Genomic DNA, 25,899 nt, shown 5'->3' with positions numbered 1-25,899 from the left:
GCAGGGCCATCTCCTGGAATCTTAGTAGTCATTCGGAAGCTATATCCCTGACAACAGCTGACTCTCCCTTCCCAGAAACCATCCCTTGCTAATAGCTCCTCATCTAGGGGTAGGGCTTAATATCAAACACCCTTCTCTATGCTGGAATTTTGTCTGGTTTAATTTTATGCATGCTATCACAGCTACTGTCTGTTCAAATGAGCAACTGTGCTGCTGTATCTGGGAATCACCATTTCAGGGGTAGACATCCCCTGTGTCTGGCTCTTCACTCTTTCTGCCCCTTCCTCCACAATGATTCCCTAAACCTTGGGGAGATGAGGTGTGCTACCTGTCTAATTTAGTGCTGGGCATTCTGAAGTCTTGTATTCTCTGTGTATTGAGCCGTCAGAGGTGTCTGTGTTAATCACCATTTACTGCAAATAGAAGTTTCTCTGATCAGGATTGAAAGATGAATGCATCTGTGGGTATAACAGCAACTCATTAGGAGACAGATTTTTGATGCTGTTTGGCAGAATAGTAGTAGATTCTTCCCTGGGGCCTACCTATTATAAATTCATGACCCCATTAACAGTACCAGGCACAAGTTCCATTTTATGGAGTGGGCCTGGAATCCAGGGAGAAGGTGCTTTGTTATTCCCATAATTTTCATGTCACTGTTGCACGAGTAGGCACATCTTGCTGGGCCAGTACTTACATAGCTCGCAGGGTTCACATCTGGGTAAGACTGATGATAACTTATCACCTGCGGTAGCATGCCTAGCACCCCAGAGCACTATGAAAGGCACTCAGTAGGCTTGAAGCCTCCAGTGAGTGCCAGATTGATTTCTTTGTATCTTAGACTAAAGTGGGTGGTGTCTGCAGTAGTGGGATCTTAACGTCAATGTCTAGAGAGGAATGAAGTACAGTGACTATAACTTAAATTGTTTGAGGGTCTCTGGAGCCACACTGATCAAAAAAATCCCAAAGAGACAATCAATCTGGGGCACTGGACTTCTGGTTTTATAGCCTGTGGTGTCTGGGAGAAGTGTTGCCTCCCCCCATTGTAGTGTACTTCTATTTAAACTCTTTTTACATGCGTATATTTGTATTTTAGGAAGCTTCTGCAATAATGGGCTTCCTTCTATAAGACTTTTCCACCTAGGTATTCCCTACACACACATTGTTCTATACCCTGCCTTCCTATCCCCCACTCCACTTAACCACCCTTGCTCCATTGTTTCCCTGCTCCCCTTCCTGCCATCTGTGTTCTGTCACCCAGCTCCCATGATCTCTTACCGGACTTCTGACTTCTTCAGTACTCCAGCTTCAAAATGCACATCTAAAGATTCAAAGCTACCATGCAGATGTGAAAGAGGACCTGCAATGGTTGCTTTTCTGGGTCCCAGTACCTCACTCAGAATGATTATTTTTAGTTCTAGACATTTGTCTAAAAACTTCAATTTTTTTCTTAATAGTTGAATAATAAACCACTGTGTATGTGTACTATATGTTCATTATTCATTCATTATGAATATTATTCATTATGGACACCTAGGCTGTTTCATTTGCCTGCCTTGTGAGTCCAGCAGTGATGAGCATGGCTGGCCATGTATCTCTGTCATAGGATACAGAATCCTAGGGTATATGCCCAAGTGCATTATATGGGTTTGAGACTAGATCTATATCTAGCCTGATGTGAAACCTCCATATTGATTTTCATAGTGACTATACCCGTTTATACTCCCATCAACAATTGATAAGATTCCCCACCTGCCCACACCTACAGTTGTGTTTCTTGTCTTTTTAAAATGCTATTTGTGCTGTTCTGACTGGGGTAAGTTGAAATCCCAAAATAATTTTAACTTTAATTTCCCTAATAGCTGAGAACATTGAATATTTTTTAAAAAATGTTCTCAGCCATATGCATTTCTTTTGAGAACGCTGTTTAGTTCCATGCCCCGAGTTTTAACTGGATTGTCGTTTTCATCGTATTTCGTGCTTTTCAGTTCTTCGAACGTTCTAGACACCGCCCTTCTGTCAGGTGTATAGCTGGCAAAGATTTCTCCCATTCTTTGGACTGATGTTTCACTCAAGTGATGGTGTCATTTGCTATACAGAGGCTTTTCAGTTTTATGAGGTCCCATTTGTCAGTGGTTGGTCTTAATGCCTTGCGCTTGATAGCTTTTTAAAAAGATGGATGGCAGGTGAAATTGACGGATCCATTCAGCATCCGACAGGCCCTGGGAGGAGGGGCAACAGCTGACACCTCTTAGCTCAGTTCTGGCTGTTCCTCACCTACCCCCACCCGTGTCACACATCAAAGGTAATGAGGAGCTGGGAGTCTGCATGCGCTGGGATTTCCTGTTACAAGGAATGGCATCCAGAGCACTAGATTTGGCGCAGCCCTGATAAACATTAAGAACTCTGTAGCTTCACTTTTGTTTTATTTTTTAAAAAACAAATCCCTTTAAATGTGCCTTAAGTGTTTTGTCACGTGATACCAGCCTTACTCCCTCTCCCAAAGGAAAAGAGAAAACCCGAGCCTTGCTTTCATTCCGCTTTTCAGTTGCGTCTTGTTTTAAAACATGATTTTGAAGAACAAACACTAATAATAAAGTTCCCCCCCCCATCATGTGCTTACAGATTCTTGCCAACCCCAGCCATCACTTCATTGACAGCTCTTTATATAAAGATGTTATCCTGGTGGCCTGGGACCCAGCTCCTTACTCTGCTAATCTGAACCTGGTAAGTAGTTTCTTGATGCCCTGGACCGTGGGTCAGACAGTGCCCAATGAGTTACCCAGAGGCGCAGGTCAGTAATGGGTGCTAACTCACACATCTGTAATAGTCCTCTTGGTATCACTTAGAGTAGCAGAGCTTCCCGGTGCTCTGGCGCTGTGTCTCTGAGAAACAGGGGAAGTACAGCAAATATACAGGCTGAGAAAGTTGTATTACACCAACAATTAGACTGCTCACACTGCTGTGTGTTCCAAAGTGATAGGATGGCAATAAGGGCTTTGGAAATAAATTTGGTGTGCTGGGGGAAAAAAAAATCTAAACTGTTCATTGTTGTTTAAATGAAGACTGTCTCTGACTTCCCTAAGGATAATTCTCTTTGGCTCTTTCTGAATAAGTTAAATTTTATGGAATAGCCATCAAATACAAGCAAGATGTATTTTTTACCTCATAGCAAACTGTTACCTTCCTAAGGAAGAAACTAGCTGTGTTGGATGGAACTTTGTATGAAAAGCCAGTGAGCTCTTTTTCACAGGGTTTGGTAAAATAGGTGATAGTCATGCTACTTTGAGAGGCTGTTGGCGAAAGGAACAAATGTCCATGACTTGGTTTACTAAAACCAGGGAGTGTAGAGCCTTCTTAAGATGACTCTTGGTAAAATTGGGAAAATATACTTTCAAAACACACTGCTTGAGTACCAAGCAACCAGCATACTACAGTATGAGCCAAACCTTGCTGTGGTTCTATTCGTAAAGCTGGAGTAGAACCCAACATGCCTACCGCCTCTCCCACTCTGTCTGCTTCCATGCTGGCCATGAAGAACCCTGGCCCAGAGCCTCTCGGGTGCACTGTCAGACCTTTAATAGCAAATGCCTTCCACCTCTTATCTAGCCCCAGGTCTCATTGTAGACTGAATAAATCATCATTGGGAGAGATTGGAGGAAGGAAAAAGAAGGGAGAAATTATAAATTATAACATCAAAAATATAAGAAATAATGAAAAAGTAAAGCATTATTCCTGCTAGGGCCAGAACTATGGTATCTCTTTGTATTTCCCTGAGTAACTGGATCCTTCCCCTCTCTCCAGCTCCAGGCTGGCCCACAGTCCTCTAGGTTTCCCCAGACATACACGGCACTGTTTTCTTTTCATGCCGTGATCTTCTGTACTCAATTTGAGTTGCTTTTGTTTCATTTTAGTGGTATCAGAAGCCAGATTACAACCTTTTCACTCCATATATCCAGCACCGCCGGAGAAACCCAACTCAGCCATTTTACATTCTTCACCCCAAATTCATATGGCAGCTTTGGGACATTATCCAGGAGAACACAAGGGAGAAGATCCAGCCCAACCCACCATCTTCTGGGTTCATTGGTAGGTGTGCCTAGAAGTTGTTAATTGTGTGTGGCTTGTACTGTGTTTTTCAGTCATGGTTCGATACTCACAGTCTATGGTTTTGCCCCATTTCTTCATCTGTGTTGAGTCTCTTTACCTCATTTTTTTTATATTACCTATGTAGGGCATATGAAGGCATGTCCCGAATGCCCTGGGAAATCTGAGAGCCTGTAACTGAACCAAAAATACTGGGTTTGTTGACACCTTAAGTTTATGCCATTTATAGTATTTCTTGAGCTGCTCAGAAGGTCTCCATCAGTTGAGGGAAGAGTTGTAGAGGCAACATTGGCTTCATTTAAATTAAGGACACTATCCTCAAGTGAGGCTTGAAGCTTTTGGAGTGGGTATATCATCATAGTGATATGAAATATTTAGTATAAAATCCCAGAAAAACCTTGGTATAACTGCTTTGAAAGCAATGCCTCTGACAGTTTCATTTGAAATCCTCAATTCTTTTGTTTTATGTATTTTATTTTATTTAAATAACATTTTTAAAATTTATTTTACATACTGACCACAGTATGTGGTCATCCCTCCTCTGTCTCCTTTCAGAAAGGGGCAGGCCTCCCATGGTCTTGAACAAAGCAAGACACATCAAGTTGAGGTAGGATCCAGATCCTCCCCTTGAGTCAAGGCTGGGCAAGGTAATCCAGCATGGGGAACAGATTCATCAAAGTGCCAGGAAGGTCCTGACCTCATTCCTAGGAGCCTCACCGAGAGACCAAGCTACATACCCATCACACACATACAGAGGGCCTAGGTTGGTCCCATGTAGGCTCCCTAACTGTTGGTCCAGAGTCCATGAGCTCCCATGAGCTCAGATCAACTGTCTCTGTAGGTTTCTTGTCATGACCCCACCCCACCCCCAGCCTATACAATCCCAGTTTTCCAAAGTCCTATTGATTTAGGAGAGGAAATTTAGTGCACTTTCAACAAAGAGTGAATGTGCACTTTTCAGCAAAGAGAGCATACGGGGACACGGCCAAGTTTAATAAAGTTGTTTCATGCCCTCATCATATCAGGCAAGAATTTTAAAGCAGAATTGGGGGTAGAATCAAACATGACTATTAGAGATTTGAAAGTTGAAAGGTTCAGCCAGACAGATGGTTATAGATGTGGAAGGTAATTCCCAGACTGAAAAGGAGCTCGGGCCACATGGGCAGCCCTCCTCCAGGCTGTTCATTGTGATGTGGAGTTCTTTGTTTCTGTCCGTGCAGGAGGTGAGCTACAATTCATTGCCATTGAAACCAAGGAGGCTGGGAAGACCTAGGTTTGTATTTGCATTCTTCTCTGCAACTTGCAGGCATTGGATCTCATAAAGCCTTCTAAAGGGCGAGGTAGTGTAGATCGCTGGCCAGCCGCAAGTGTTATTTTGTAGTGCTGTCTTTGTTCAGTGCAGCATCTGCTAGTCACACGACTATTTACATTTCAATTAATTCCAATTAAATAGCATATAATGTCTGTTTCTGTGGCCGACCGGTCCTATTTCAAGTGCTCTGTTGTGACAGCCTCCTGGTGTCTACCATATTCGATAGCACTAATGGGGAGTCCTTCCATTGTCACGGGGCCCTGTAGGAAAGCGCTGCTGAGTTTTGCCAATGAAAAGAAACTGTAATGCAACAAATTGATAAGAAAACATTGGATTCCCCCGAGGCAGTCTATGCTGTGTGGGTGGAGATCAGGCTCTAGAGGAGGCCATCCGCTTCATTAGACTCACTTTCTGCCTCTAAGCCTCACCATGGGGAAGGGTGTGAGAGTCTCACCACTATGGGCAGTAGAAACAGCTGGGTAGTTAACAGTTACTAGTGCCCTCTGGGCAGCCCCATCCTGTTGTAGCCTTTATGCTTCCTCTTTGATCTGGCTGAGATGGAGTCGATCTGTTTGGTTATTGGATATACTCAGATAGATGTGGGATGATGCCAACCAATCGCAGTCTCTCTCCCATGAGAACCGCGGTGAAATCAATGAGATGGGCTGTTTGGTTTTGTTGTTGTGACCAGAAGTATGCTCCAAATGCCGTTTTCCTGCTCTAAAGTCCTGCCGAAGTGTTGACTTGGTCACTCAGCATCTGTCATCGCTAAGTACTGCAAGCTCTAGCGTCAGATCCAGAACAAATCCCATTTCAGAGGGGTAAGGAGGGTTAGACAGTTTCATTAGACGCTTGTCCCTGTGCCTGGGAGCTGGTCAACATGGAGGTCTTTATTCAGAGATAAAGCGGGGTCTTCCTCACCTTGCACTACATTCCTGTCCAAGACTCTGCTGAGTGAAGCAGAGGGAATCACTCTCTTCACTCACAACTATCCATTTAGAAGGAGTGGTTTCATGGGTGATTGCCCATGCAACCAACACAGCCTGTGTTTTCTTACACATGCTGAGGAGTTTGCACAAATGAAGTAGAGAGACTACATCCATCTGGGGTCCACACCCTTGGATTCAAAGAGCGCTCCCTGAAAACACTTTTTCAAATTGCATCTTTTCTGAATGTGTGCAGACCTCTTCTCTCGTCTTTATTCCCCGGACAATAACAAATATTTATATAACATGCATATCGTTTTAGGTATTGTAAGCCATCTAGAGATACATAAAGCACAGAGGAAGATGTGCAAAGGTCTATGGAATGCTGTAACATCTTATAAGTGGCTTGAACACCTGTGGATTTGGATATCTGCCTGGGGCCCTGGGTTCAGTTCCCCAGATACTGAGGAATGGCAGTATTTGGTAAATGAACAAGCTCTTAAAGTTTAGCATACCCCGCATCACCTGTGAGATTTCTATATTAGAAACCCATTTCCTGCGAAGCAACACTCAGCAACTGAAAAGAATGATCAGTGTTGTATAGCCTTACAGACCTGTGCGAGTCAGTACTCTGGGGACAGATCGGTTGGATGATTCTGGCTCGCAGCCTCTTCAGAGCTTGTAATCACCCATTTCCACTAAGCTATCGGACTAGCTACAGTCTTCCTGTTATGCAAGTCAGTAGCCTTGCTGTGGGAGGGGGGCAGAGGCATGACTGCAGGCAGGAACCAGTGAGAGCCAGCTTGGAGGCCCGCTGCAGCAGCCTTTTAAAACAAAGATTCTGAGGAAGTGGAAGAGGTTGGCATTTCCATTTCTTACAGTCTCAGAGAGCACTAATGCTGCTTCTGGGATATTCAGAGCCCCACTCTCGGCCTCATAGAAAGAATGCAAGGTGCAGGAAACTGTAGAGTCTTCCTTCCGTTGGTTCTATCAAAAGTTGTTGGACTTGGATGCCATGAGAGGACCCAGAATTCCAACCTGCCCTCTTGCTTATCACTTCATTATGGCCACGATTAAACACAAGTGAAATAATAATTCATTATTTATATTTACTTTAAATTATACAGGGATCAATAAAGTATAATATAAACGTTTATCTTTCGAAATGGCATAGCATTAAATCTTACATTTTGACCCTGTTAGATGTAGATTGCCTTTGTATTCCTGCGTTCCTTTCTTTAACTCACAAGCAGAAAATTCAAACATAAGCAGCCATATATTTCACTGTTTGTATTGGTGTCGATTTCTTGTACATAGTGTTTCTTTGAAGTCTATTTGTTTGGATCTCACTCTTCCCACTTGCTGCTCCCAGCTCATCATGGCTTTCATACACACCATACCATGTGTCTATAAAATACATAGAATCCACAAATGATAGAAGATGTCTTTATCCAGGATCCTCCAGAAGAACACAATACATGTCCATTACAAAAGAGAGTCTACTAGATTGGTTTGCACAACAGGGACAAGTAGTTCAAGACAGCAAAGTGTTAGAGGGAAGAGATGTCCAGAAGATCTGCTCCAGTCTAGGCTCCCTGGTGAGCTCAGAGCTGTGTCGTCACTGGGACTGGACCCCAGTGAGGGATTAAGCCATTTCCCCATGCTTTAGAATCTGCCCATTCTCACAGTCAGTTTCTCCAATAGAATCAGTTTGGAACAAAAGTGCTTCATTTACAACTGAGCAATTATTATTGTTGCAATAATGGGGCCTATCTAGTTACTTAAGGAAACACTCGACAACATCCGACAGCCTCTCCACACTGCAGTGTTGGAAAATTACCTCTTTCAGAGTTCTACAGTTCCTGTATGTAGAGTTTATCAAAGCTAAGGATTTATTATCCCTTTAAAATAATAATAACAATAATAGGGCGAGAGGGATGGCTCAGCAGTTAAGAGTACCTGCTACTCTTGCAGAGGACCTGGGCTCCATTCTCAGTGCCCTCATGACAGCACACAACCATCTGTAACTCCAGTTTCAGGAGATCTGATGCCTTCTTCTGGCCTCCACAGGCTTCTGCGTGCCTGTAGAGCACATAAACTGACACAGGCAAACACAGGTACATTGAAATAAAAATAATAAATCTTTAAATAGTAATAATAAATAAAGTAGAATACATGTAAAGAATTATGATTAAATACATATTCATATTAAATTAATTAAGCTATACTTTCACTATATTCATGAATATTAATAAGATACTTATTAAACTTTTTATGTTTATAATGTTGTCATCCCTCTAATGTTACAGGTGAGTACTTTAAAATCATGTTTTCTGCATTTTAAGCATCAAATCCATGTTACAAATTAACAACCCTGCCTGTCAAAATATTTTGAAGAATCATTATTAAAAATTTGAATATTTATTGCATTTAAACATTAAAAATTAACTCAATTACATAGTAATAACTGAAAGTTATCTTTCAAACCATTCTACATAATCCTGGATCTATTTTGACTTGGTGCCATGGTCATTACTTTAAAATAAGTGAAAAATCTGATTTCTAAAAGTGTGTGTGTGTGTGTGTGTGTGTGTGTGTGTGTATGTGTGCACGCACGCTCACATATCCCACACCATACATGTAGAGAACAAGGGACAATTGGCATGAGTTGGTTGAGTCCTTCTAGCATATGGGTCCTGGGACTCAAACTTACCAAGTTTGCTGCCAGGTGCTCTCATCCACTAAATTGTCTCACTGACCCCAAAATATACTTTATTTTTCCCCCAAAAAATCCATTTCATGAGTATGTAAGTCAAAAGAAGCCTGGAGATATTATTTGTTCTCACATAGATATGAAAGCCCAACACTTTCACCAAACCTTAATGAAATTAGTGCTTACTGGCTTCTTTAGCCTTGCTTGACAGCAATTTTGGGTGAAGGTCTTGATGTGTGATCCAGGCTGACCTCAAACATGGAAATTCTCCTGCTTCGGCCTCCTGAAAGTTGAAATTACAGGAATAATTGGCAGCCTTTTAAAAGGATGGAAGGAAGGAAGGAAGAAAAGAAGGAAGGAAGGAAGGAAGGAAGGAAGGAAGGAAGGAAGGAAGGAAGGAAGGAAGAAAAGAAGGAAGGAAGGGAGGGAGGAAGGGAGGGAGGGAGGGAGGGAGGGAGGGAGGGAGGGAGGGAATCTCCTGTAACTTTATAGATTCTATAAAAGGAAGTAAATAACATTGCTGACTAAATGTTTAAGCATTTGGAAGACACCAACTCATTCTCCTCTCCTTCCTATCAGCACCTTCTGATTTTACATTGCACCAGTTCAAGTCTCTCCCACATCAGGTCTCAGTGTGGCAAGTGCGCCCCTAGTGGACTCCCACAACCCCAGCTCACCTTCAACACTTGCTGGGGAGAATGAGCATGAGCAGGTGGGACGAGGTCTCTAAACTTCTGGATCATCCATCAGTGTGATGTATGCTCCTGCAGGGTAATTACCTCCTCCTGGGTCACTTTGTGGTTCAAACCTTGACTTCCGCAGAGATCAGAATAAAATCAGGGCCCTAATTTACTGGCTCTAAGCTCCAAATTTTTTACACATGAAACAAACTCTTTGTAATGAAGTTTTCATGTGGCTCAGCACAATAACTACTCGGTAGTAATCCTTAGCTATAACTCTGCTGTGCCTCATCTAACGTTTTGTTCCAGGTGAAATAATACCTCACTCCCAACTGGACATAGACTGCTCCATCATTAAAGGCCTAATCAAGCTGAAATCGCCTTTCATTTCCTCTATGGTCAAAAGGCCATGGAAGTTAGTTGCATACCATAGTTGTTGCCTGGGGGCTGTTGTTGCTGTTGTTGTTGAGTATTTTTATTGTTTCAGACTGCTTGATATCGTGGAGCCAATTATGTCAATGAGTCGTTGCTTCAATCATGTACTATTACATATTACAAATTTATTCCGTATGTGACAGAAATTTCTCCTTTTTAAAGCTACTTCCTTAAGTCCCAAGCCTTATGTTAGGTGACCATCCTGAGCATACATAATTTATTTCCAACAGTCACCTGGTTGTATTTCTAATCGGAGTCTGCATCTGTCATAGGTACATTAGAAGACACCCTGGAGACATATTGTAAGTTTTAACTCCCCAGGGAAGCATACAGCAACCTTAAACCTGCTGAGCCATACAATACTATAAATTAAGCTGATGCCCTAGGATCATTTAGATGACCCCAAAGGACCCATTTCTTTGGACAGTGTTTTAATCTATTACCATTTCTCTCTTTCATCCCTAGTTAGATACTAGTGGTTGTGTCTTGGAACTTGCCGCAGTGAGGTCATTAATTCTGCTGCAGCCTGACTGAATAGGGAATTCTTTCCTTGACCTCCTACAGCTTCTCTTTTGCCCATATGAGATTAAATACTTTTATAGAGGGTGGATATATTCAGTGATAGTCTTGGAACCTGGCTCACTGCTGAGAATATACAGAAAGTGCCCATGCAACCCAGGAAAGACCAGCCTCCTGGATCTTAGTGGGCAACTTATGGCCAGGAATCTAGCACACTAGACACTGAGCTGGTTTGTAATGTCCTACTGTCAATTTATTATTATTATTGTTGTTGTTGTTGTTGTTATGGAAACCACCAACATTCCATCCGTTTTTCAAAGGCAACCTCTGCTGGTGATATTGAAATTTATAGTAACAACCTACTGCTAATTTTTTCATTGTGTAAACCACTACCACTCCGTCCATTTACCAAAAGCAGCCTCTACTGATGATATTGTAAGTACTACTTCTAAATTCACAGAGGCAAACACTATAATTTCAGGCTATTTAATACATACACAAAAATTATGTGCTTGAAAATAAGTCATAACGTCCCTTTTTTCCATTTTCTATTGCATTTTAGGATCCAGTTTTCTAATATACTGCTCAAAATGAGAACATTAAAGCAAAATAACAAACCAATTAAGTCCTTATTATGATAGTACAAAATGTATCATAACTTTTTGCATCTTCCTATAAATAATGAATCAAATGACATAATATAAAAGAAGTAAAATTGGCTTTCAAGTATTATTATTGCACATGTTATATTCTTCAATGTGTTAGACATGTCTTAAATTATTCTCTTATTATGTATGTTTGTATTTCCAACAACTTTGAACCATAGATATTTTCTGTAAATTCACTTTAAAAGTCACTTATTCTCTTGAAGCACTCAGAGGTATACCTGTTCAGTGCTCCATTGTAAAAGGAGTGGCGGGCTCTGTCCAGTCACCTGGCTCCTGGCTAGCTTTACCTGAAATAATTACATGGAAACTGTATTCTTTAAAACACTGCCTGGCCCATTATCTGTAGCCTTTTATTGGCTAACTCTTACATATTGATCTAACCCATTTCTAGTAATCTGTGTAGCACCACGAGGTGGTGACTTACCAGGAGGATTCTAACCTGCGGCTGTCTCAGAGAGGAGAGTCATGGAGACTGCTTCACTTCCCTTGTTCCCAGCATTCTGTTCTGTTTACTCCGCCTATCTAAATTCTGACCTATCAAGCCAAGGCAGTTTCTTTATTAACCAATGAAAGTAACACAATAGACAGATGACCTTCCTCCATCATTTCCCCTTTTTCTGTTTAAACAAAAAAGAAAAGCTTTAACTTTAACCTAGCAAAATTACATATAAAAAAAAGTTATCATGTAAGAATTACAGTTACAATATTTATATCTACATCTTTATCATAATAATGGAAAACTATAACTGTGACTATATATTCTTCAACTCCATCAAAGACTCCAGAAGGATATAACATTACCTAAGCAAACGAGAAATAAGCAACTTCAAAAACTCCAGAAATGACAGAGACATCTCACTGCCTGGACAGTCACCCAAAGTTCTTTTGTAACGTTGGGGCATCCATCTTCGGCCTACATGCCCATAGTATCCAGCAGACATTTCCATGAAGCAGGAAATTTCAAAGACAGTTCAGTCACTATCTGCTGTGTCCTGCAGAATGTCTTGCAGACTCTTTCATGAATCAGGAACCCCAAAAGATCATCTCACCTTTAGGCAAGTTCAGCAGTCCTCTCTCTATGGGTTCTCTGTGTCCAGTTTATACAACAGCCCAGGCAAGACCAGTTTCTTGCCCAAATGGCTAACCAACTACATAAGGAGCCTCTTTGATGCCCATCTTCCTCTTGAAGTAGATTGGTGCTGCCAGGAGCAGACGTGTCTCATTGTCATGAAAAGCCCTAAGTTATTAAAACATTAAATGCCATATTCTGTAGTCTTTGAAAAACATGAAGAATGCCTATCTTACTGAAATATATCTCTATATGTCTAGAAAATCTAACTAACATGACTATAAGCTTGACTATTATTGATGATTATCCTTTAACAACCTATATTTCCTAATTATACATTACATTTTTAAATGAACTACACAATCACAATACCTTAATCAAGATCAGAAATACATATACATATAACAAAATTGACCTTAAATTCCATACCAATGCAAATTATTCATATCTGTATCACTCCATCTTATGATCGAATGTACAGAAGGACTCACAACGCAGCTACAAGAGTTCCATTCGCCTGGCATGGTTCAGTGCCCCAAGTCTTTCCCCCTCACTACCACCCGTCCAGACTGTGTCTTCTTTGTTTTGTGGGTCATTCTGGGAAATTCCTAATGGACTCCACATGGCCAACTGTTTTTTTAAAAAGTAACTTAAACTGATTTTTGCTGTTACTTATCAATTTGCAGTTTTATACCAATAGTTCATTTTGCTGTTCGATGGAAAGATGTTTACCCCAAGAATTTGACAATATTAAATATTCTGCCAGGTGAAAACGGCATAACTTTTGTTGAATCAAATTCTGCTTATGCTAACTGTTACCTGAGTCCCAGAGTGTACCGTGCATGCCTGCATGCATGCCCATTGGGCTGCCTGACTCCTATCATTCATATATATCATGCATATATATATATATATATATATATATGCATGGCCATAGCACTTTCCGACTCCCACAGTGTGTCACGTGTATGTATGCATGCCCAGGAGGACCCCGGCTCTCACTGCGTATTATAAATGTATGCACACCCGTGGGGCTTTTTAGATAACATCATTCAGAACTTGAACAAAGGGTCAACTTTACCGTTGGTTCTGCTTTCAAAGCAAATAATTATCCATCTGCTCATCATGCTGAGTCATCTAACATGCCATTTATTAAGACCAATGGAAATGCTTTCTAATTGCTTCAATAATTTCATGGCCATGTCCAATATTAAAAACATACAGTTTGGCAAATGGATGCCTCTTGAGTCATAACTTCTGAGAACATACTGATAACTGTTTGTTCAAATGAATTCCTCCTAAGGCGTTTTCTGGGGAAAAAAAAAAACTTGCCTCTATAAAAAGACATGAGTTGAATTTTGTTAAAAAGATTTTAAGTAGGTGATTTCGTTCCCATTTGATTAACTTGGGAAATATATCAAAAACACTTAGGTACTTATCTGGCTTTCAGAAATCCAGCTCCAAGTTGAAAACGGCAAGACTTCTGTTAGTTACAAAAGTAATTAAAACTTGGTAGTTGGTAAACAAGACTATTTACCAGTACATTCTTTAAGTAATTTTTCAAAGTTAGTAGCTACAGAATTACATGGCAGCTAAATTAGGGAGCCTGGGTTTTGGTTTTGGTTTGCTTTTTCTTTTGAATTTTGTTTTATTTTGTTTGTTTGTTTGTTTTACAAGACAAGGTTTCTCCGTGTAACAGCCCTGGCTATCCTGGAACTAGCTCTTGTATCAGGCCGGCATCAGACTCACAGAGTTTTGCCTGCCTTTGCCTCCCGAGTGCTGGGATTAAAGGCATGTGCCACCACCACCTAGCTTTAATGTTTTTTTAATTTATGTAATCCTCAACAGAAATAGAAAAAAATTAAAAATAAGATCAATTAACATTTTAGTATAGCCAGATGTGAATTTCCTATGTCGGTCTGTTGTAGGGAAATGGTTACAAAGTGATATTTGAATTTAATGTCTATATTATCTGCACAGAACATCTGTCCAGGATGGTGTGACTGCTCATTCTTGGATCTGTTTGTGAGGATGGCCCTTGGCTACTACCTAGGAACTTGATCTTAGAGTAGGTTTCTAGCCTCTGCATCTAGCGTGTTGCTCATTGAACCTATATGAGCCTGTGCTGGTCATGTATAACTCTTACTTTCTTTTTGAGAGTTTGAAATTTTTGAACATTGCAAGCAGAGGTCTGCTGTGACCCGCTCCCAACCAGTCCCTGAATGCCAAGCATCTAACATGCTTCCCTTTTGGCATTCCAGATGCCATGCTACCTTCGTCATCTCAGCTTACTGTAACAGAAATAGCATAGTCTCTGTGACCTAAGCAGCAGCAACTATGTCCCCCATAGTTCAAAGACAGAAGTTCAAGATGAAGGTTCTGGCTAGTTCATGTCCTGGGGAGGACTCCCGTCCTGCCTTCTTGCTGTGTACGCACATGATATAGGGATAGATCCATAAGTTACTGCCGCCATCCATGAGCACTCAGCATTTGTAATGTGCTCACGTAATCCCTCCATCACCAACTGAGAGTGAGGATCTCAAGGGACAGATTTCGGCGGGATGCCTTCAGTCTTCAACTGGTGTCACTCTCACTGCTGGAGGAGTGAAGAGCATCCTGTGGGACTTTCTGGAAGAAGTTGACAGAAGCTTGTGTCTGGCTTTCCACGTGCTTCTCTTTTGCTGATTTTAGTGGAGCTCTATGCTAGATCCTGTGGCATCCCTCATGGGTCATCGACTGTAGCGTTGTGTGAGACCCGGACACCGTAGCTAAGTCAGTCAGAAGATGAGCGAGCACAGTGCTGTTGCTCTGACATCATTTGTAGATGCTCAGGTCACCACAGCGCTGTCCAAGAGGTTCTTCAGTGGAAGTCAAATATTTTTCTCAGCATACTATTTAGACACCTTCCCAAGTCATTCTAAAAATGGGCGTAGTCCCATCTTTTCACTTATGTATGAGTTCTTGAGTTTGTTTAAAGGCATTTCTCTAAAACTCTAGTGGTTTTCATGGTACCTACCTTTATAAAGTTGGGTATTAATTGAGGTGGTATCCACCTGCGCTCAATGCCTCTGTCCTTGAGCTGTGTTCTACCTCTCTACAGTCCCTATTCCCACGTGCCCTGTCCCAACACACATGGAGAGCTGTCACCATCTTCCATCACTGATGTCTCATTAGGTCCTTCTGCAAACTATAAAAAGTATATTCTTCAGATTTTTGTTTATTGCTGTGTACTAATAACTTTGGGAGATGTTATATAAATTTAAACTTACTCTAATGATTTCTGTATTTATCTTACGGCAGGGTCTAGAGTATAAATTTATGTATTAACAATAGCCTTGAAAAAAGACAAAGTGTGTTTATGCAAAATAATCACTTGTGGTGACTTATAAAAGATTGAATTACTAAGTAATAATCTTTTTAGGCCATCAGGTCTCCCTGCCTACCTTTCACATGTACCTGGTAAAAGATTAGCTATTTCTTCCTCTTTGAAGGAACTTCCACACCAGTTATGATATCCATACTTCATGCATACTGTGGGCAAATGTATTATTACTTGAATTTTAGGGTACGCTGGCTACCAGGTTCATAGTTCCAGGAAGCCACAAGTTCACATGAGAATGCAGAATGAAACGGGAAAGCTTTGTCGCTAAGTCTCTGTCTAGAGGCAGAATTCAGAAGGCATTGTGCAGGTAACTCAGGACAGATACCTGCACTGGCATAGCCTCCACCAACTATTAGTTTGGGCAGTTTTGAAAACACTGACAAGTTTTTCTGTTTTGGTGAGTCTTAAAGATGTTTTCATATATTAAAAAAAAAACACGAAAATACTAAAACTGTACAATCTACTATATTGAAAACATAACTTTTTGCTTAGGCTTAGGAAAAATATATATTTCATGTTTAACAGAGATAGGAATTTAAATGTAGCAGCCAACTAGCAACAAGAGAAAAGTTTTTTCCAGAATACTCTAACAAAAGTAGTCTGTTTGATCTCTTCTTTCTGGTTAAAATAACAGTAGGAACATCTACAGAAAGCGCCTACAGTCACCCTACATGGGTAGGCTATGTGTTCAGTCCTAGTATAGTTGCCAGCACACAGGCTGTAGCCTTTTTACTGAGGGAGGTCAGAGACCCTTCACAACCATTCTTCATAGAGTTTGTCTTAGACCAGCTTGAGTCTTAAGGCATGACCAGTAGACCACTGTCCAGGGAGCATCTGTCACTCGCTCCAGCTTGACTAGTGTTCAGGTCTGACATAGCTCAGCATCATTTCTTTAATAGTCTATCCTAGTATTTTACAAAAGCTCTGGTCCATGGCTAGCGATGTTTTCTCTTAAATGGGAATTTACTACAATTAGCCTAGGAACGTCTGTTAAAGACTCAGAGTTTGCCCACACGTGAACCAATGAAACCCCTGTTTCTGGGCATGGGAACGAGTTTCAACAACATCCATCGGATTAGTTGCTTGTTTTTCCATTGTCAAGTTTGAGTGCTGCTAGTTTACCAGGAAGCCCAGAGCCAGCTGTGTGATCAGCATGTTCTTCTTAGCATGGCACCACCTTTGGAAAGCTCTCTGGTTCAAGGACAAAAGATGTGGAGCTGGTTAAGAATATTTACTGCTCCTCCAGAGGACCCAGCTTTGATTTCCCAGCACTCACATCAGGAGACTTCCAACCACCTGTAACTCCAGCTCCAAGGAATCCAATACATCTTACCTCTTCAACACCTGCCCTCAAATGTAGAAATCTACAGAGAGAGAGAGAGAGAGAGAGAGAGAGAGAGAGAGAGAGAGAGAGAGAGATTTGGATGGTGATACAGACGGAGACCCACATTGGAGCACCGGACTGAGCCCCCCATGGTCCAAATGAGGAGCAGAAGGAGGAAGAACATGAAAAAGGAAATCAGGACTGTGAGGAGTGCGTTCACCCACTGATACAAGGGGACGGATCTAATGAGAGTTCACCAAGGCCAGTTGGACTGGGACTGAACGAGCACGTGATCCAACCAGATTCTCTGAATGTAGCCGGATTCTCTGAACGTGGCTGGCCCGGAGTCTTTCTGAAAAGCCATTGACAATGACACTGGGACTTGTCTCCTCTGCATATACTGGATTTTGGGGATCCAGTCTGTTTGGAGACTCACCTTCCTGGACCTGGAGGGAGGGGGGAGGAACTTGAACTTCCCACAGGGCAGGAAGCCCTGACTGCTCTTAGGGATGGAGAGGGAGGAGAAGGGGGAGTGGGGGGAGTGGGAGGGTGTTGGGAGGAGGGGCGGAAATGGAAACTTTTATAATTTAATAAACTTTGAAAAAAAAAAGAAAAGAAAAGAACCAAAGATATAAATGTCACAGTTCAGATATAGAGAACAGATAACTGTCCTTGTGGATTCAGTTATGTTACTGATGCATAGAAACAGGTTTTAAGAGATGACCTGTAGTACACCTGGGAGAGGGTTGAAAGGGAGGGGAGAGGAATGGAGGAGAGCAGAGGAAAACATGTATAGCTCAATAAAATCAGTAAAAAAAAAAAAGAAAGAAAGAAACAGTCTAGACATGAAGCCATTGAAGAGACCCTTAAAACTTGTGATAGGGAAGCTGGACTGTAGCCCTTCACAGCTGATGGTTTCTGGCTGGGCTGTGGGAGGGGAAGAACTCTGTTTTCTTAAAAGGACTGGCCACTGGCAGTTTGCCCATGCTCCAGCGAGTATATAGGCAACACAAACTAGACTTGGTATTTTTCTCCTTCTCCTTGTATTTTGGAGTGAGTCATAAGCATCTGGGGGGACTGGGAAATGAATGTGTTTGGGGTGCGTTATGTGAATTTCCAAATAATAAATAAGATATTCATTTAAAAAAATGACCTATAGTATGGTGACTAGCCTTTGTATAAATGAAACTTCTAAAGACACAAGAATGTCCCTTGGTATCTGGGGGAGAGTTTATAGGATACTATAGGCACCAAAGCACAGGAATTCAAGTCTTGGATATAAAATAGTATATTATTTACATAAAATCTGTACTTCTTCCCATGAATTTTAATCATCTCTAGATTTCATAACTCCTAATGTAATGAAAACGATATGTAAATGGCCCCTATTCTGTATCCTCAAGGCAATAATAACAAGAAAATAGATCTGTGTATGTTCAACACAGACTTGGTTCTTTCTGAATATTTCCAGTTGAATCCATATGTATGGAAGCCAGGAATAGGAAGCCTCAAAGGCTGTCAATCACTGATGAGAAGACACAGCAGCACAGCATGTGTAAGCTTGGGTGGCTGAAAGTAACTGATGCAAAGGTAAAAAATCACACAGCTAGACCAAAGAACGCATATCATTCCAGCTCCGTAGACTGTGGGGCTAGGAAGAATCTGCTAGAAGAATCTGACACCTGCTGGTATCAGACAAACCACAGAGATGCCAACTTGACAAGGATCAAAGATTTACTCCTCTTTATGTGGATGGCTTTCTCAATCACCAGACCAGTGTCTGCAGTGGGTTCCTACTGTACCACTGGATCACAGCAGCTGACAGAAACAAGGGAGGAAGGACTTATTGTGCCTCACAGTTTCATTAGGGTTTCTACACATCATAGTGGGAAAGGCATCATGGGCAAGACAGTTCAGATTCAAAGAAGACAACCCCTTACTGGTGATTTTACTCAAGGAGAGCAAATGCGCACAGAATCATTACTGCCACACAGGTGGAGGGACTAATGTGGCATGTGTTACATGCCCTAATGGATAGATACCCCAGAGGTCATGTAGCAGGTGACAACTCCTCATTCTCCGTTGGCCTTGCCAACATCAGTTCGTTGAGGATGGTCCAGGGCAGGGATGGCATCTGGCTAGTGTGTGTGCTATGGTGGAAGAGAGAACTCTGATAGACCTGGGAAAGAAAGGAGAGGAACTAACCAGTGATGCAAAGTTTTGACATCATTCTGGGGAAAAAAAACTTCTCTTCATAGTCTCTGGGTCAGATATCACAGTACCCACCATGGTCTAGGGTTCTCAGCACAGAGAGGCAGGGTAGTCTCTCGAACAACCCTTTGTTCCCCTCTATGCCTTGCCTTCCAGGAAACCCTTTCAACTTCAACTTCTGGATCCCGCTTGGCCAAAGGAGGTTCCTTCGTTTTTCTCCCCAGCAGAGCTCATGCAGAATTGCTTTGATTTGGGATTAGTCTTGTTTTCTGGTACTGGGGACAAGCTCAGGCTTTTCCCATGCTAGACAAACATTCCATATTTCTAGCCCTGGTTTTAGATTTTTGTGGTCCAAACATGGTTTAATTTCTTGGAAAATATGACAGTCCTCTGCAGGACAAGTCAGAGGTAACAGAAACAGCATGACTTTATATTTTGTTCACAATACGTAAGGACATCACTTTCAGAGAATGGATTACGTACACTTTTTTCATAAATTTCAAGTGAATCAGACTTAGATTCACACACCTTTAATGCCAGAATTTCAGTAGTCAGTGGAGGAGGATCCACCTGATCCAAGGTCACCTGGGCCGCATAGTAAGGCCTTCTCTCAAAAATAGCTTCATGATGGTGGAGCAGAGAAAAGGAAGGGAGGGAGGGAAAAGAAAAGAAGAGCTAGCCTGAGTGAAGATCAACATCATTTAATGATGAGATTTTGTAGTTGTTTACTGGAAACACTTAGAATTGAAGACAGATTAATAGTGATAGCCTTAATGAGAGTCGTAACCCATTGTCATTGTGGCAACTCAACCTGTATCCTAACTCACTGCATTCTGAGAGTACAAGTTTGTGTCTAAATCCTGGACTCAAGCAATCCTCCTGTCCCAGAGTAGCCCAGGCTACATGGGTACCCCATGACATGTGGCTGGGAAACGTAATTTTGTTAACAATTTAACATTCTTAAATTTAATTTCTTAAAATCTACATCCCAACTCCATTGTATAGAGCTGTTACACTGTAGGATTCCACTTTAGAAAGTTCAGAAGAATGGTTTCTATTTAATGTATAATAAACTTTCATAATCAGATTTTTATAGCGTTTGTTTTTTCAGAACGTAACAGTCCTTTGGGGAATACGCTTGTTGCCCGTAGCACAAGAGAGTTATACATCACACGCTGGAGCAAGGTCCCCTTACGTTCAGTCTTATCTTTGCATGTCAGTTTTAGGTCTGCAGTAATAACTGAATAAGCGCAGGATTATATATTTATATACTCGTTCCCCCGTGAACCGCTCTTCACAACGGAAGCTGGAACACTGCAGATGCAAAGCATGTGTCTCTCCCCACAGTCATCCCCGGAAGCCGCCATAACTCCATGCCCTCTCCCCAGGAAAAGTCCCCCCTTTCTTAGAGTCGCCCACTCACAGTATTTCCCTCTCCTTCCTCGTCAGGTATCCTCATCATGATGTCCTTGTGCAGAGAGGTGCACGTGTACGAGTACATCCCATCGGTCCGGCAGACGGAGCTCTGCCACTACCACGAGCTGTACTACGACGCAGCCTGCACCCTGGGGGCGTACCACCCGCTGCTTTACGAGAAGCTCCTGGTGCAACGCCTGAACATGGGCACCCAAGCGGATTTGCACCACAAGGGCAAGGTGGTACTGCCAGGCTTCCGGACCCTGCGGTGCCCAGTCACCAGCCCCAACAATACATACTCTTAAAATGGAACCCTTGGGAACTGATGTGCAATAAGGTACTACTGCTGTCCTCAGAGTCACAGAAGAATACTTGAAGATAGATTTAGGCAATGTGCTGTCTTTAACTGTAACTTAGTGGCCATGAGAATGCTTTCTATTCAAAGCCATTGGGTAACGATTACTGCTAGGAATACAGAAATGGGCCTTTAAAACCTTCCAAGAAAGAAGCAAAAACAGGACGCAAAGAAAGAAATCAGATGCGTACCCATGGGCACGATACCTCTAAACATGTTAACCTCTGCAGCAGGGACACTCTATCACAGGTGGTTCCAGCCACAAGTTAGGGAGATACTACTGATAATACGGGTTCCATCTTAGAAATAGCCAAGTGGAGGTCCTGTCGGCCACTTGTCCATGCATTCCTCGCGAAGCAGCCTGGGTTCTGTGATGGCTGGCTGAATTCGCACCCAGGCCTGTTTAGATTCCTTCCGTGCATCTTGTCAGCCACACGGTTTTCAACCACGGCCTTGAAGCTCTGCTTTCCAGTGCTCGCTGGATGTTAGGACTGAGAAGTGGGCCACACTGAGAAAAGTCCAACTCATCCATCCCAAGAAGCCAACCCAAACCCCGGCTGCTAGGAAAAAGCAGTGTCTTTGTCCCCCTGTAGCTTCCCTTCCCTGGTCAGCAACACTTGGTGCACACACAGGCAGCAGTACGGGTGGTGCCTGCAGGCTCGTGACTGGTCAGGTGCCCGTCCCCTGGCTATTCCACTTTATGCACCTGGCCTGCCAAGGCACTCTGTAGCTGTCACATAGCCAGGACACGCAGGGTCACTACAGGTCAGCCAGAGGACACCCTTGTTCCTCCAGACTGTAAAGAGTAGGTTTGGAGTGCATACTCTGAACTGCAGGGGTACACTCCTGTCGTTTCTATGTGTCATTCCTGCAGGCTTTTCTCAGATGTTCAGAACTTGGCCCTCACACGCTCTGAATGTCCCCCAGTTCTACTGACAAATGGCTAGGAGGTCATCCTTGTTTTTGTGGGGATGTTTTATGTTAACAATGTGATAGAGCAGAATGGCTTTTAACAAAGTATGTGTGGCAGAGGTATAGGCAAGAGAAAGTGTTCTTCCCAATGCGTAACTGTACTGAGATTTTCTAACCTAAGCTTGTATCACTAATACATCCTTTTGTGTGGGTTTTTTATTTGTTTTTCGATGAAGGTAGTGGAACATTTTAGAATTCTGTAATTAAACAGGCTGTTGTTTCCATATCAAATCAAAGCAACTCTCAGTGGTATAGTTAAGACGTTTTGGCAATGACAATAGTTTAATTAAATGCAAACCCCCTTGCAAAATGTGTGGCTATCCAAGTTTTGTAGAGAAAGAAAAAAATTTGTTTCTCAATGAGTTTGTTGTGGAATGCTCTAAGGACTGCTTCCTAAGGAAGCATTGTTTTCTGAGCCCAGTAGCTTCTGTTTGGTTATTCTTCCCTGCAGAATGGAAGCAGGTTACAGATATCCCTAGAGGCTTGCTCCGGCAGTTAATTGAGTAGAGTCAGGGTTTTAGTTATGACTGCATCAGCTGAGAGCCCATTCTGAATCCCACAGCTGAGCATCATCTGCTCATCCTGGTCCAGCCGTGCAGTCTCACAGAAGCTTGGCCCTCTTCCCATGTTAACCTGTCTAAGCCTGTCTGTAACTCTGTAGGAGGAAGCCCCGGTGTTGGATGCATATTTACGCCTGGAGTCCTTGGATATTTCTAGGTCTTCCAGGCTTTGCCATTTTAAATGCTCACAACCATTAAGTTTCCTTTTGTAGTCCTGAAGGGGATTCACTTACAGGCATACTTATTATCCTGGACAATCCCCATTGGTGGCGTGAGAATTTGGTTAGAGAATAACTTATTGAGGTCAGTGTAAATATTCAAGTTCCAAAGCCCCACAAAACACTTCAAAGGTGGTTAAATAGCATTCTGTTGTCACACATGTACTTTTAAAAGGCGGCTCTCAGTTTTACAGGGGTTACAAGGAGACCACGGAGCATAAAGGAAATTTAATTAAAGTTTTTGAATTTATTATGGCCCTAAAGACTCTTGGGACTCAGAGTCTGTTAAACATTCAGAAGATGTGGTGCCCATATTCACATACTGTTGGCTGGGCACTCTTGTATTTAAACGTTTAAGTAGCTTAGCCCCTTGCAAATGTCACACAGTGATGGCTAATGCGATGGCCGCTTCTTGTATTAGCTAAATGGGTCCCAAGTGGCAGTGTTTTGCCAGACGTTGATGAAATGCTTGCACACCACATCTACCAACCTGCAGTGAACCCCACAGCAGCTGTGGAAGAGCCACACTAACCGGCCTGCCACCTCATTTCTGGCTCTGGCTCTTCCAAAAGTGTCCGACCTCTTCTGTGAAGGGACTCTGGTTAGAGCCCCATGGTGCCACCAGAAGCCACCAGGTGCTGCTTTCTCCACCCTCAGGTCTGAGAGATTTCGCATTCCTTTAGGTTGCAAGAAATATCAACACTCTGTTTCTTCTTGTTGTTTTCCCCATAGAAAAGACACAAGTGTTGTCCAAGAATAACAATTCAGTCACTTCCAGATTCTCTCGCACTTGTGGCTCACTGTTCATACGAGGCCAGAGATAATGTATAATGAGGATGCTGAACCACAGACAACTCCATGAAATATCAGGACTGGGCCAATGTCACTGACCATGCTCCCCACATCCTCACAAACAGTTCTATGAAGAACTCTGAAAGGAGAAGTGTTAATCAAATAAGAAGTTGCATGCAGCATCTAAGATGTGCTTCAATAGGCAAGTTAGGGGCTTGAGTCCATGTGCATTGCTGTATCTTTTCCTACCTGATCTCTGAGCTCTAGCTGCTTTGCTTCAGAAATGGGACTTTGCTTGTGTCTTGACCTCACGGTCTCTCAGCCAGCCAACCTAGACTCTCTGGTAGTCCTCTGTCATTGGAACCATAGCATCCAAGCAAAAGAAAGCAATGTTATGTTGTCATTACTGTTTTCAGAATTGAGTATCAAAAGGCCTGGCTTACTCTATCATATTTATGAGTTAGTTCATCTGCTAGACCAGAGTGAGCCCATGTTGCCAGCTGATCATACTCACATTTTCTGGATTAAGGGGGCATCACTTGGGTGCCTCAAGTTGCATTGTCTCCCATAAGTTATGCTATGATAAAAAAAAAGTTGTGTGCACCAGTGACTTGATGAAGTTGTGCCAGATTTTCTTAGGACACATGGTACACTAGTCTCCAGACCTGTCCCGTCTCACTGTCTGTTTCTGTTTCTGGTTTTCTGATAGTTCGAATGCTACTCCACGGCTCTGTGTAGACATGACTAGCTTAGGTAAAATATGCCTGCATCTCAACACGCTTTTTCTATCTGGACATTTGCATTGTGAGATCATTCTACATTCCTGTCACTCGGGCTTTGTTTAGACACTCGGTGAGTGAGCAGCATGTCTCTAGCAGCTCAAGAAAATAAAATGCAAGTCCTGGTTCTTGTTTTGTTAAATGAATAAAGCCTTCAATAGCAAAAGAAACACAATATGTTCTCTACAGGATTAGGGTAGTGGCGTTTGAAGAGTTAAGGCTGCTGATAGAGTTCTTATTCTTAACCTAAGAGTGTGCACGTAGATAGTTATATAACTGTATATATACTTATCTACACACATGGTAGGTTTTTGTATTGTCTTTTTCATTCATCTTTATGATAAAAACTTTACAATAAATTTTATTTTAATTTTTAAAACACTAATTTTTAAGAGAAGGAAGCAAATATTTTATGTCCTTCTGCTAAAAATAACCCAGTCTTCTGCCCTCTGCCCGCCTACACACACACACACACACACACACACACACACACACACACACTGCCGTTCTACTTGTCATGGCCACTTTAACAAACAATGAATGAACATTGAAAGGTAGAATTCATAGAACCATTACCCAAGTGTTGTCTTTAGTCAGAAACCTGATATAACTGAATTTTTGAAGACTCTTTTGACTGCCCATGCTTTTTACAAGATTAAGGGAAGAAACAGAAACCTTTTTTGATTCTCTGGAAAACAGATTTCAACAAAGCAAGTGCAACAGTAGTGTTTAAACCTAAGTTTACAACACCTGCCCTGTTTTGCTCTAGATAAATCCTTACGGAATCTTTCTGCTGGAAACCAGTGAACTTTTTTAAAGGCTTTGGGAATTCTTTTTGTATGATAATTTTTAAAACAAAACGTGTTCTCTTCAAACTAATTAATGGCTTGAGGTTTTCCAAGAAACGCATTTTAGAAGTGTTTGTACACATTTTAACACTTGGATATTTTCTATTTTGGTTTTGTATATTTCTATGTGTACACAGTGTACAGACTTGTAAATAAAACATGTTTTCATTTATCTTGAAGTGTCTCTGTTCTTAATCTGGAAACGTTGCACACACAAGTGAGTGAGCAGCCATGCAGTCCTTCTGGAGATGCATAAGGCATTGAGGCCCACTGGGCCTGGAAGGGGAAGAACAGAACCAGTGACCATAGACCTCCCGAGTGTGCACAGGGTTGCAGTGTGGTCAGAAAACTGAGACAGATCACATTCAGATCACATTTTCTACCTGGTAAATTGTCACGTGCATAAAAATGGCAGAGGTAAGAATCGAGTAGAAACACATGTTTTAGGCTAATATACCTTTTTTACCATTAGAATCAAGTATTTTTGATCAATTTTATTATACTTCCCTCTTAGCAGGCTTTAATTTTATTCTAGCCTTGGTCTTCACACCTACCACGAAAAGGAAAAATTACCTGATTAGGTCCTGAGAAGTCATCCCGGGTCATTTGTAGTTTT

At 42.0% G+C, this 25,899-nt stretch overlaps 1 protein-coding gene across 12 annotated transcripts in view; it reads left to right on the top strand.

Annotated features, from left to right (window-relative positions):
• Positions 1–25,455, top strand: part of St6gal2 (ST6 beta-galactoside alpha-2,6-sialyltransferase 2) — a 75,204-nt gene extending 49,749 nt beyond the window's left edge. For 10 of the 12 annotated variants that reach the window (XM_085679640.2, XM_085679639.2, XM_048430180.3 and 7 more), the window contains 3 exons: positions 2,623–2,724; positions 3,912–4,086; positions 20,793–25,455. In XM_085679640.2, the coding sequence (XP_085535766.1) occupies positions 2,623–2,724; positions 3,912–4,086; positions 20,793–21,064 (549 nt within the window). In that variant the 3' untranslated portion in view covers positions 21,065–25,455. Of the gene's footprint in view, positions 1–2,622; positions 2,725–3,911; positions 4,087–5,324; positions 5,378–6,664; positions 7,468–20,792 lie in introns of those variants that run through there. The other 2 variants (XM_085679645.2, XM_085679644.2) reach the window with 2 other exon arrangements.
• Positions 25,456–25,899: the final 444 nt, after the last annotated feature.

The sequence above is a fragment of the Myodes glareolus genome, chromosome 18, assembly GCF_982192425.1.
Source record: "Myodes glareolus chromosome 18, mMyoGla1.1, whole genome shotgun sequence".
NCBI lineage: Eukaryota > Metazoa > Chordata > Mammalia > Rodentia > Cricetidae > Myodes > Myodes glareolus.
This window is presented reverse-complemented; position numbering and strand designations above follow the sequence as displayed.